Source organism: Danio rerio, chromosome 14 (genome assembly GCF_052040795.2).
Source record: "Danio rerio strain M-AB ecotype USA chromosome 14, GRCz13ab, whole genome shotgun sequence".
In the NCBI taxonomy this organism is placed as follows: Eukaryota; Metazoa; Chordata; class Actinopteri; order Cypriniformes; family Danionidae; genus Danio; species Danio rerio.
This window is the reverse complement of record NC_141034.1, coordinates 13,016,998-13,030,727: the sequence shown is the minus strand read 5'-3', so window position 1 is coordinate 13,030,727 and position 13,730 is coordinate 13,016,998. Positions and strand designations below refer to the sequence as shown.

The window sequence follows — 13,730 nt, the reverse complement described above, 5'->3', positions numbered from 1 at the left end:
GATTGTGTGCATTTGTTTGTTCAGTCATTGGTTGTCGCTGTAGCTTAACTTTGGCAAAGTTTCTTACTTCTCAGTTAAATGTCTTTTGAAGGAGCAGTATCAACATATATTAAACAGACAGTCTACTAATACTCAAATGGAATATGAAAATAAAGTGTTACCCAATTGTTATATCAAGTTATTAAATATAAACGACCAAATAGGCACAATTTATAGTAAGTTATAAATAGTTATTTATATTTCCTTATGAGCAAATTTATGGTGCAACTAAATTAAAGTCAAGTGTCACAACCTTCATTTGGTAATGCCAATTACATTATAGTAAAACAATGTTCAAATCACATCATAATATCTTTAAAAGATGGCCAAAAGTTTGCTTGGCATGTCTAAATAAAATCTAAAAAGGAGGTTTTAGTTTTTTGCTGACTGATATGATAGACATTTATCTTTGTCTTAGGTTCCCCAGATTAGCTTGCTGGAATTACCAAAAGTGTCAAGATATTCTCAAAACTAGGGCTGAACAATTGATCAAATTTTCATCATGATAAAATGATTTGTGACCCACATCCAATAAATAAACATTTTGTTATGATTTTACAGAAAGTGCAACAACAAACAGTTCAGATATCGCATTACCTTCTCGTTTTTTTCTTCTTCCTTGTCCTTTTCTTTCTCCTTGTCCTCTGTCTTTTCAGAGGGTAGGACCACCATCGTGAGTTTACGGGCAATCTGCTTGGCCTCTAGGATATCTCTCTTGTGCTCTTCCACAATGCTGGAATCCAGTGGGAGAAGCTGCAAAGTTAAACATTACTTTGTATCAGTGTTGATGAGTAAGCATGATATTTATAAAAGCTGTGTTCCCAAAAAGGATAAATCTGAGTTTGAAACACCGATGCATCTTTGTTGGCATGAACAAAGGGGCGGGTGGGAGTTGGCTATTTTAAATGATCAAAACTTTTTTTAACAAAATGCTAATGGTCTAATCCGATTCAATAAATTATCTAAGCTAAACAAGAAATTGGCTAAATGAATAGTTTATTTCAACTGTTATACTCTAGGGGACTGGATATAAAATGAGCCTTTAACCCCTTGGGGTCCCCCCAAGCAGACATGAGTTTCAGCACATTACTTCATAAAACACTCTGTAATTTTTGATCATGTTGATGATTCGAACACAGATTTGAAAATTGTTACGGGTCGTTTTAATTTCTGTATATACATAATTACAACAAAACATTATTTGTTTTCGTAAAATTAGTAAATCAGACTAATTGCTATCTCGTTCTGACATGTCAACATGACTGGTAGACGTGTCTGGGGAAAAAGAAAATCTGAATCTGCAAGAATAATTGCCCCACATAGATGAGAGACATAAATGCACAACTCCTGGGATGTGCACTTTTAAATGAGTATAATATAAGTATATTTTACTTTTAGATGAGTATATTTTAAAGGGCAACTAGGGTACCCCTTTTTTTCAAATTTAATAAAAGTCTTTTGCGTCTCTAAAATGTGCATGTAAAGCTCAAAACACCCATTAAATTTTTCATTATACCTTTTACTAGATCTTGTTTTATACATCTTTCCACCAGGGGACTGTTTGTCGTACTGCGCCTTTAAGGCGAATCTTTCCCACCTACTGTTTCTGTGTGCCTGTCGGCATGCCTTAAATGTCCTCCCTCAGCTGGGTCAGACAACTGACAGCCTTAGAGGAAGGTCTCACACAGCGTTTGTGAGAAATACTACAGTAAGAACTTTACCAATCAGTATCTGTTGTGCAGTTGCATTGATGAGTGACACGCAATATAGTTACAAAGTTTGCACGCGCACACACACACACAGAGAGAGAGAGAGAGAGAGAGAGAGAGAGAGAGAGAGAGAGAGAGAGAGAGAGAGAGAGAGAGAGAGAGAGAGAGAGAGAGAGAGAGAGAGAGAGAGAGAGAGAGAGAGAGAGAGAGAGCGCTTAGTTTAGCACTGTCTTTGCACACAAATGTGTCAGGATACAGGCTACTCTCCACGGCTGTATGGATATCTGTTATGTTTATGTACAAAATAAACCCGATTTAACATCCACAAACCGGGATTGAAGCGTCTTCTTTCATAATTTTTCTGACACGCGGCTGTGCTGATGAAGTAAAGCTGAAGTAAATCACTGTACTTCATTACACACGCTCTGTTTTAAAACATTTTAAACATGTGAAACTTACTCTTAATCACATTTGATGATGATTGATGATCCTAGCGAACTGAACAGACCTTTTATTTCCGGTTGCTTTGCGCACGTCTTGTTGACATGATTATTCACATGACTACCGGGACATGCTACCTAAAGCAGTCAATCAACTCATTGGGCGGGGGGACCGCACTCCTACGTAAAAGTTGCGGTTGGTCTGAAAACCGCTCCAATTGGCCCACCGTTTTTTATGTTGTTAAATTAAAAAAAAGAACTGGGTGTCCTTTAAATCTATATAAATTAACAAGCAGAGAATTTTTTTTTTTTTTTACAACAGCTTCGAACGGTCTTTTACCTCCCAGGTTCAGTTGTAAAACTATTCGAACCAAAAATTAATCTTTCGCTCACATGAACATAGAGGTCTTCAAGAGCGATGAGGTCATGCTGAAGAAGAGCTGCAGCGATGTGATACAGAGATGATGGTGTTTCTCCATTAGGCTCCTGTGTAGAAAAATGCACACCAGATCAAAATAACATTTACAAACACACACACACAACACACACACACACACACACACACACACACACACACACACACACACACACACACACATACATACACACACATATATACATACATATACATATTCTGAGATAGTGCAAGGGCATAAGTAATATTTATGAACCGCACGGGTGTGATTTTAGTAGCCTAATATGCCCTTGGTGTTAAATTTGGACAGCATACAATACACTTAAAATGGCTTGTGCTATAGACTAAACATTGCCACAACAAGCTCTTCACTTTTGATTTGGCAATTATGTACTAGGAGCCTTTCAGAATCTCGTTCTTGCTATGATTTAGTCTACTCCTCATCATTGTGGATGATGTCAGGTGCATTAGTGTGAAGGTGGCACAATTTTGATTTCCCTCCCATACTCCATTTGCTGGTACAAATAATAGCATAGCAGTACATCTATGCATTCTTTTTTAAACTGACTGCAGCATAAACATTTGCCAGGGCGTTTTTTAGCTCAGTATTGCTTAAAATGCTGCTAATAAAGTTAGTGCAGACTCATTGTTCGAACTTCAAACAATGTTAAAAAAAAAAAAAAAACAAGATGATAGATGACATCAGACTTTCATTCCATATGTTTAGACTAAAAACCATTCAATTTGCAGAGAAAGCTATAGATAATGTCATGTTTGAAATTACACTGAAACTGAAAAATAGCCATTGTAAAAGTTTGGACACCCCTTGTGTGTGGATTTTAAAACCTGTAGTCACCTAATGCTGATTAATTACAACACAAAATTGATTTGAGTGACTCAATGAACCTTAACAATCACACACACGTGCAACCAATCATGAAAAATAATATTTAAGATGGCTGATTCCTAGTTATGCTTCTCCTTATTGTGAACCAGAAAGTAGCAACAATGGAACCTCAAAAGAGCTTCCTAATGACTTAAATTATAATTGAATTAGATAGCATTAAAATAGAACATTTATAAACATGAAGGATGCAAAAAGCTATCACAAAGTTTTAAAAAGTCTATCACCACAATCAGAATTATAGTAAGAAAATTGAAGGCCACAGGAACAATGTGGCCTTTGCAAGACCAAGCAACAGGATCCTTCACAAGACCAAGAAAAACACATAAAAGAGCATGAGTATGATTCCTGTGAGGCTCCAGGGACAGACGAGTCTTCGCTGAGGCCCAGCTTCCAGTCTCCGCCGCTGAGACTGCTGATCTGCACAAGACATTTGGCCAGCGAAGAAATTGAAATGGTCGTGCCCAACTGAGTCTGGTTTCTCTCAAGGTTTTTTTTTCCTTCACTTTCTCTAATTGGTGAAGTTTTTTCCCCTCTCCGCTGTCACCACTAGCTTGCATAGTTTAGGATCGGTAGAGCTTCGCATCGATTGATTTGCTCCTCAGTGTTTAGGCCCTCAGCAGTGATTATTAAACCACAATGAACTGAGCTGAACTGAACTTAAGCCCCGTTTACACTAATGCGTTTTCGTTTTAAAATGCATAAAATTTGCTACGGTTACGGCATCCGTCCACACTACGCTGGAGTTTTCGAGCGCCAAAAACAGAGCGTTTTGGATTCGCTGAAGAGGCCGTTTACAAAAACGGAACCATCTGAAAACGGAGGCGGGGCTGCAGACATTAGCCTCTCTGCTTGGGGGTTTTCTTTAATATTAAGTAGCCTACCCACACAGTTCTGTCTCGCATCCTCTCCTTGCAAGTTCAGACTACACAAGTTTGATATAGAAAACTAACTCACGAGGACATGTCCGGTAAATCTTCAAAGAGATCAGTGTACTTATGACCTCATTCTCATCATCCTGGCAGCTCTCACCTGGGTAGATATGCTGCAGCGCATGCCAGAGTGTGTGTGTGGTCAAGTGATGTGCGTTTCAGTTGTTTTGGTGTAGACAGAGAGCTGTTCAGAAACGCTAGGTGAAAGCGAATCGTTTTCATTTTAAAACGCCGTTTTAAAACTAATGCCGAGTTCAGACTGCATGATTTTCAAAGTAGTCATGTCACGGATGTTTTCACACTGCATGACTATCTGGGCTAGCGTTTCGTCGCTGCTTTGTTTACACTGCAAGATGGATCTGCGACAGGGACATTCACATTGCATGACTTTACTATAGGAAGAATCGCCGACAACTTCATCCAAACTACGAGGTCCTGTCAAACCTCAACTAGTTTTTCCTCCATTTCGTGGGTCCAAATAAACCAAAAAAAAAAAAAAAAAAAAAGAGTGCTTTTAACTTCTCTCCCAGCCTCCCGCTGGCCAGCAGCAAGTATACACACACGCACACACAAGTGAAAGCTGCTCTCTCATTGGCTGCAGGCGATGGCTGATTAGCATGCCAAATATCTAACAGGCATCGGCGACTCATCAGTGATTCTCTCAGATCGTTTTTTGCTATGATTCAAATTTCATTGCATCTTTTGATTAAATAAATATTATGTCAGTACTGAAATGTTGCTTTTTCCCTAGGGTATAAAATATATTCAAATTAAATTTGAAATATATTCTAATTAAATTGCTCCATGAACTGCCACCTTATCGTAATGGAGGGGTTTGAGTGCTGGGTAGGGTCTCCCAAGGCAGAAAGGTCTTAGGCGACAGGTCAAACGAAGTGCGGTTCAAAAACCCTTTGTGAGTATAAGTACATCAAGGACTGTCACCCATTATGGCGCAGCCGGGGCCCCACCCTGGAGCCAGACCTGCGGTTGGAGCTCGTATGAGAGCGCCAAGTGGCTGGGTTTTTTAGCCAGAAGGAGTGATGTGGGACCATCCTCCCATAGGCCCACCACCTGCAGGGGAAGCCGTAAGGGGCCGGTGCATTGTGGAAAGGGTGGTTGTCAAAGGTTAGGACCACGACAACCCAATCATCAGGCACAAAAACTGGCTCTTGGGACAGGGAATGTCACCTCACTGGGAGGGAAGGAGCCGAAGCTTGTGCGGGAGGTGGAAAGGTACCGACTAGAGATAGCTGGGCTCACCTCCACACACAGCTGGGGTTCAGGAACTCAACTTCTTGAGAAGAGCTGGACTTTCTTCTACTCTGGAGTTGCTCATGGTGAGAGGCGGTGGGCTGGTGAGGGCTTGCTTATAGCTCCCCAACATTGCCATCATATGCTGGAGTTTTCCTCAGTGAACGAGAGGGTTGCTTCCCTGCGTCTTTGGGTCGGGGATAGGTCGCTTACCGTGGTTTGTGTCTACGGGCCAAACATCAGTGCAGAATATTCAGCCTTCTTGGGGTCCTTGGGAAGGGTGATGGAAGGTTCTCAGACTGAGGACTCCATTGTTCTACTGGGGGACTTCAATGCCCACGTGGGTGATGACAGTGAAACCTCTAGAGGCGGGATTGACCTTCCTGATTTGAATCTTAGTGGTGTTTTGTTACTGGACTTCTGTGCTAACCATAATTTGTCCATAACATACACCATGTTCAAGCATGAGGGTGTCCATAAGTGCACATGGCACCAGGACACCCAAGGGCGGAGGTCAATGATCGACTTTGTGGTTATATCATCTAATCTCCAACCATATATCTTGGACACAAGGGTAAAGAGAGGGGCAGAGCCGTCAACTGATCACCACCTGGTGGTAAGTTGGATCCGCTGGCAAGGGGGAAAGCTGGACAGCTCTGGCCGGCCCAAGCGTATTGTGAGGGTCCTCTGGGAACGTCTAGCTGAACCTCAAGTCAGAGGGATTTTCAACTCTCACCTCTGGAAGAGCTTTGACCAGATCCTGAGGGAGGCTGGAGACTGAGTGGTCCATGTTCTCCGACTCTATTGTTAACGCGGCTGTGAGGAGCTGTGGCCGTAAGGTCTGTGGTGCCTGTCGGAGTGGCAATCCATGAGCCCGGTGGTGGACATCAGAAGCAAGGGATGCTGTCAAGCTGAAGAAGGAGTCCTACAGGGCTTGGTTGGCTTGCAGCACTCCCGAGGCAGCTGATGGGTATCAGTGGGCCAAGCGTGCGGCAGCCCGGGCGGTTGTGGAAGCACAAAGACAAATTTAAAAAAAGATAAAAATATGTAAAAAAAAAATAATAATAAATTTTAATTCGGACCTGGGAAGAGTTCAGGGAGACCATGGAAGAAGACTATCAGTCGGCCCCAAAGAGATTCTGGCAAACAGTCCGGCGCCTTAGGAGGGGAAGCTGTTGACCTAAACTGGGGGATGTGGTCGGACGGTGGAAAGAATACTTGAGGATCTCCTTAACCCCACCGACATGTCTTTCATTGAAGAAGCAGAGACTGGGGATGCAGGGGTGGACTCAGCCATCACCCAAGCTGAGGCCACTGAGGTAGTCTGCAAGCTCTGCTGTGGCAAAGCAGTGGGGGTGGATGAGATTCACCCTGTATATCTTAGGTCTCTGGATGTTGTGGGGCTGTCTTGGCTGACACATCTCAACAACATCTCATGGAATTCGGGGACAGTATCCTGGACTGGGCAACTGGGGTGGTGGTTCCCATTGTTAAGAAGGGGGGCCGAAGGGTTTGCTCCAACAATAGGGGGAAATCACACTCCTTAGCCTCCCGGGGAAAGTCTATGCCAAGGTACTGAAGTGGAGGATCCGACCAATTTCGTCTGGACCGTGGTACACTGGACCAGCTCTATACCCTCACCAGGGTGCTTAAGGGTTCATGGGAGTATGGACTTGGAAAAGGCATTCAACCGAGTCCCTCATGGCATTCTGTGAATGGTGCTTGGGAAGTATGGGGTCAGAGGCGCTCTGTTCAAACAGAGACGAGACTGCTCTTAACAGAGGAGGAGTCTGTTTTGCATTGATGGCAATAAATGTTATTCTGTTGGCTTTATCGAACATGGTGCGGCTGGGATGAGAATCAGCACCTCCAAAATCGAGGCCATGGTGCTCCACCGGAAAAGGTGGTTTGCCATCTCCAGGTTGGAGGAAAGTCCTTACCCCAGGTGGAGGAGTTTAAGTATCTTGAGGTTTTGTTTACGAGTGAGGGAAGGATGGAACGTGAGATTGACAGGTGGACCAGTGCAGCGGTAGCAGTAATGCGGTCAATGTAGCTATCAGTTGTGGTAAAGAAGGAGCTGAGCCAAAAGAAAAAAGCTTTCAATTTACCGGTCAGTCTATGTTCCTACTCTCACCTATGGTCATGAGCTTTGGGTCATGACTGAAAGGACAAGATCTCGGATACAAGCCGCCGAAATGAGTTTCCTTCAAAGGGTGGCAGGGCGCAGTCTTATGGATAGGGTGAGGAGCTCTGACACCCGGGAGGAGTTCGGAGTAGAGCAGCTGCTCCTCCACATCGAGGGAAGTCAGCAGAGGTGGCTTGGGCATCTGTTTCGGATGCCTCCTGGACACCTACCTAGGAAGGTGTTCCAGGCATGTCGCACAGGGAGAAGGCTTTGGGGAAAACCCAAGACACGCTGGAAGGACTATGTTTCTCGCCTGGCCTGGGAACGCCTTGGGATCCCCCAGGAGGAGCTGGAGGAATTGTCTGGGGAGCGGGAAGTCTGGGGTTATCTCCTAAGACAGCTGCCTCCGCGACCAGGCCCCGGAAAATCAGCAGAAAATGAATGAATGAAATTGGTGATTTGAAAGGACAGCAGGCTATGACTTGCAATTATGAAAATTATCTGGGGTGGCCAAACTTTGGCATAGGACTGTATACATATACATACATACACATACATACATACATACACACACACACGCACATATATACATGTGAAATAAAAAGTGTGTTGTCACAAAACTGTGAGAAGCAAGAAGCAAAAATTCAAGCAATGAGAACATTTTACAAAATAATATCACAATAAACACCCTTAATTTATGTTGAGTGATCAGCAAAAAAGCTAAAATAGTTCCAACAGTTTGGAACAAAAGCAATGTCACATTTTTCTTTTTATTTGTATGGAGATGAAACAGATCAGATATCCATGTCATTACATATCAAAAGACTATGCGCTATTGAGACTAGAAGCTTAACGGTGCAGTAGGTGATTGTCTTCAGAAACATTTATTGATGTGCTGGTTGAAAGTCTCTTCACAGCCAAATAGTAATGATTACAGTAAATGATCTAAATGTGTTTATATGCATTTTTGTATGTATATGTATTTTTATATGTATTATGGGTTAGGCATAAAACTAAAAAAATGTTCATCCAAGAAAGATTGATGTGACTATTTTCAGTTTCATACGGTCCTTTAGTATCGAAATTGTAGATTTATATTTAGTTTAACAACAAAACTAAATAGCGCTATTCTGCCTAGCCTGCTTTACTGAGCTGAAGCTGCTTTATTATTCACATTGGGTCAATTCTAAACGATGACAGCCTGTGACGCGCTCCTGATATTGTTTACCATTCTACTCTGAATATTCTCTCTGAAATAGCATGTAAGTGTGGCTTAGTAATAAGTAAAATTCCAGCACGCCGCCGGGCCAACCACTACATACCCTTCTAACTGGCGGTTGACATGACTAGTGTGTTGTCTGCTGTTGTGTCATGGTGGGCGCGTTCGCGATTGGAGAAAGCGTGGCTTTGAAACACAGTCCTCACCTGCCGTCCAAAGCTAATATGCTAACCGATTAGTATTTTGACAGATCACCTACTGCACCTTTAAGTCAATATGGTGTTGAATCATACCTGGTGGAATTTGAACTTGAAACCGAGCATGTGACACAGGGTCTGGTGCTCGCACATGTAGGACTTGATTAGAGGAATAAAAAACTCATCCTGGTCAGAGCGACATTCATACACCTCCAAAATGATGTCCAGCACACGGTTTGGGTCCAAATTGAAACATCCTGAAACAGAACACATTCAAGAGACCTCAAAGAGCAAAAAAATTTAAAGTCTATACCATCTGAGACAACTAAGAAAATTCAATATTTCAAAATGTCTATCCCAGGCACATATTGACCATAATTGGATCAGTTGTAGATATTTGATGAGCTCTTCTGTGATGTGTAGTTCTAATAGACAAACACACACAGCATGATATATGGTGAACACAAGACAATATAATAATACTTCAATTGTCAAAAAACTAGATGCCAGGGTAAATATTTGTAACTTAATTGGTGTAAGTTTAGTAAGCTCTCTAATATATAGGTAACCTATTTTAAGTCTCACATACAGAGCAATTTAATATAAGCTTAAAAAAAGAAAATTTCACCTTTGTCTCACTAGGACACATGGCGTATCAAACAGTCTGAGGCGTGCATATTAATGATCCCTGAGCAATAATCCAGTCTGCATTCTGGCAAGGTATCTTAAGATAACGCGACAGCTTGTCAGGTCCGGATAATGTTAGAATGTGACCTAAAGTACATGCAAATAATGAGGCTATGCCCAGTGGGTCATGCAACAGTCTCTTTTTGTGTTCTGATTGGCCTTTTGTCAAGCGGGGTTTTACATCAGAACAAGGAAACGATGGTGTCTGAGGCTCACAATATGTCCATTTCCATATACTGACCTCTTATTATTCCCAGACTTTTTATAGGGTACCTTTAAAACTCCTACCAATGAATGAAGTCTGGTTTATACTTCTGGGTCAAGTGACCGGCGTAACCCACGGCGCTTGCAACGCGCAGAGCTGTGCATTTATACTTCTGCGCACCGTCTCTGTTGGTCTGCATTAACACTTCCGAAACGCTAGTTGGCAGTGAGGTGTTAATGCTCCTCTGAGTTGAGTTTCTTCGCTGATGTTTTGCTTTTCCTAAACACTTCCTGAATGTACAAGCGGCTCAAACTCACTCATTTTGAGGCAGGAGCCGGCGGACGATCAACAACTTTAACTATGAGGTAAACACAAAAAACTTTCCATCCAGAGCTCCTTTACGGGACTCCACATTTGTAAACAATCGCTGCATCGGGCTTGGCCCATTCGCGCGGCTCTCTGTCCCCCCCAGACTTGTCAGCGATACCGAGCCGAAAAATCACAGAGCTTGCGTTACGCGTCGTTGCGACGTGTAGTTAAATTTTTTTGCACGAGGTGCACGTTAGCAACGCCGACGGCCACGGCATAGGGCTATGCGTCAACGCCGTTGCATACGCCTGCATTTGACGCAGAAGTATAAATCAGTCTTTACTCTGTTCAGTTGTCTATATTCAGGCAGATGCTTTCACAAGCACCACCCAAAAAATTATAATCAAATTGCTTATGGTATAAAAGGTATAACAGCTTCAACACTCATACTTTTGCTATGGGATATGAGCTGTTGATGGGATGTCAATTTCACTGTGACATAATAAAAAATAAAAAAAAGATTTAAATTGCAGTAACAGAAAAAAAAACATTTATTTTTCTTTCATAGACCGCTTGTAATAAAACCTGGTGTTACTATTTTATTTTTTTTACATTGAGCCTAATCTCAAAAATGTCAAAGGGATAGGTACCAAAACTTGGTACTTCATCCGTATCAGTGCTACATTATAAAAAACAGAAGTATCAATAAGCTCTGACTTTAACGGTTCTGCTATCAGTACTGGAGAATTACTGCTAAATAAACATTATTTACAGTAGCATAATTTAACTGACCAACCCTTTCTATTTTGCGATATTTGATATTCATCTGCATAGTTGTAGGCTTGCCAGGATAGACGGTGTTGACGGTGATACCGGTTTTAAGACGCAACACCGGAGACATCATTTTCCACCGTGACACTGTCCCCACATTTGTTTAGTATAAGTATTTATTTATTTTTTTTAATTAAATGGCAAATATAATTATAAATAATTGACTTAAGACAAGAGCATGCTCTATAATTAAAATCTGAACATAGCTACAATGCGTCATATTTCATTTATCACGTGAGGAGTCGAATTTAAAGAAAGAGGATGGCGGACGATTTAGTGTCAAAACGCAAAGCGCCTGTTTGGCAATATTTTGGGTTCAAACCAAATGCAAAAAGAGAACCTGAAGACGTTAGAGGCAATCAGCAAACTTTGCCTGACAAAGGTGGCAGCATCTAGAGGAAACATAACAAATTTATACACGCACAATTAACGCACATTTATGTTTAACTATGGGTGGGTCGCGGATAGATCAATGGCCATAAATATGCAACGCATACTCTCATTTTAAAAAATCACGTGACCATCATCTCACAATGTTTAATATTAAAAATCTTATTTTTTTATTAAAACGAGTGATTTAACAATGCCGCGCCATTGACAATCCAACTGCAGAGAAACAACATTGCGGCAACCGCTGTGAGCACTTTTTTCTGAAGTTCAGCTGTTCTTTTTTGCACTTGATTGTGTTTAATGTTAAAATAAATCAATAATGAATAGGCCGACAAGAGCGCATCCTGTGTGTGCATGGATATTTTATAACTGAGGCCGCTCTTTTCAAAAACCGAAAGTTGCTTCGTCTGTCTGGCAATATTTCAGCTTTTAATCGAATGAAAGGTTCATTTAGATGAGCCAATATTAAACATTGCAATAAAGTAACTGAGACGTGCGGCCACACATCGAATCTGAGGTCTGATCTCATCTCATCTCTCTCTCTGTGTTCAGACATCGAGACGCCAGACAAGTCAAGTTGCAAAACTTAGGCTGGTGCAGCTGACAGGTGGAATAGCTGAAGCCTTTGCGAAATCTGTCAAACTACAGCACTGAAATTAACAGGCCTAAATGTCTTTGAGCCAAAAAAGTCTATTTGTAGGATATCTGTAAACACCCAATTGGAGCCAATTTTATGGAGGAGTTGTGTAGCCTATTACTTATATTAATTCTAATAAAAAGAAAACCAAAATGAACAATTCATTGCATTTTTCATTTAATAAAAATATATGTAAACGAAAAAAAAAAATCAAAGGGTGGCTAGTTTTTAAATGTGTTTTAATATTAATGAAAATATGCTTAGCCTATTTAAATTTAACGGCTATATACGCCGCCAATAGACAAGCCATTTAAAACATAATATTCTACTGTGTACTGGGTTATAATGTATATTTTACAATAAAAACTACACGTAGCATGTCTCGTTGTCATTTAAAACATGTAATTCATACCACACCAGAGCTGTGGACCTACAGTCTATGCAGTGTGTAAACTTACAGGGCAGTGTTGGTCATTACTGCGCACCGAACTCCAATGTCGTCTATTATGTTACTCAATAGACAACATTAACTTGGGAGATTTTAAAAATAAAAGGTATTTTTAAAAAGGAACAACAAACAAATCTGCAACAAAAAAAAATAAAAATAAAACGTCTTGCCAGTGCTGTGTGTATTCCGCGACTGCAGCATAAGACGCCCTTTTGCAGCGCCTGTAAACTGCCGCTTGTAAGAGAGATCAAAGCTGGTATCGATATAACCAAAAAGCAAGATCATATAGTTATAAATATTTTATAACAATACTTAATCGAAATATTTATACATTTACATGTTGTTTATTGAGATTGTGTGATCTGTAGGCTGTCTGATCTTTACAGAAGCTGTAAACTGACACGTGAGCGGTGATGTTTAGCTCTGACAAGGCGCTTTTATTTAGCCTGTAGTCTTTACATTTTTTACATAATGTTCTATTTCTTAACATTTGTTTTTTATTTTTTATTTATAGTTTATATATAAAATGAGTGCTAGTTTGTTTAGTTGCGTTATGCAAGGATCATATTTCATATTCGGTTTATTCTTCAATAGCCTATAGATTCATTAATAGTGTATTTTATAAACGGATTGTTCATAAGGACTAAGCTGTTAATATATAATATAGGCGTTTATGGTTGTTATTTGTATGGTTCCAACTTCCACAGTTTTTTCAGCCTGTAGCATTGTTGTGTTTTATTCGTTATGTTAATAAAAGTTATGTGTTGTTTAATGGCAGTGATTTTTTTTGTAGTTTCCTTTTCGTCCATCCATTCAAACAATTGACGCCGAATTGGCGATTCCTGCAAAACTGAAAGTAAAAGTATTATACGAACGCGTTTATAAGCTATTTAAAAGCAGAAAGAAAAAAAAACGCCCACTCCTACGGTGATACCGGTATTACCAGTGTTGTCACATGTCGTATAACCGGTGGGGAAATTTCCTCATCGTCA

At 40.8% G+C, this 13,730-nt stretch overlaps 1 protein-coding gene across 5 annotated transcripts in view; it reads right to left on the bottom strand.

Moving 5' to 3' along the window:
- The window catches only part of thoc2 (THO complex 2), a 94,906-nt gene that overhangs the window by 57,748 nt on the left and 23,428 nt on the right, over positions 1-13,730 (bottom strand). For all 5 annotated transcript variants that reach the window (XR_015506640.1, XR_015506642.1, XR_015506641.1 and 2 more), the window contains exons 8-10: positions 9,328-9,488; positions 2,582-2,674; positions 637-792 (exon numbers count right to left, since the gene is read on the bottom strand). Coding sequence is in view for 2 of the 5 variants with exons in the window: in NM_001326547.1 (NP_001313476.1) it covers positions 637-792; positions 2,582-2,674; positions 9,328-9,488 (410 nt within the window). In the remaining 3 variants the exon portion in view is untranslated. The remainder of the gene's footprint in view (positions 1-636; positions 793-2,581; positions 2,675-9,327; positions 9,489-13,730) is intronic.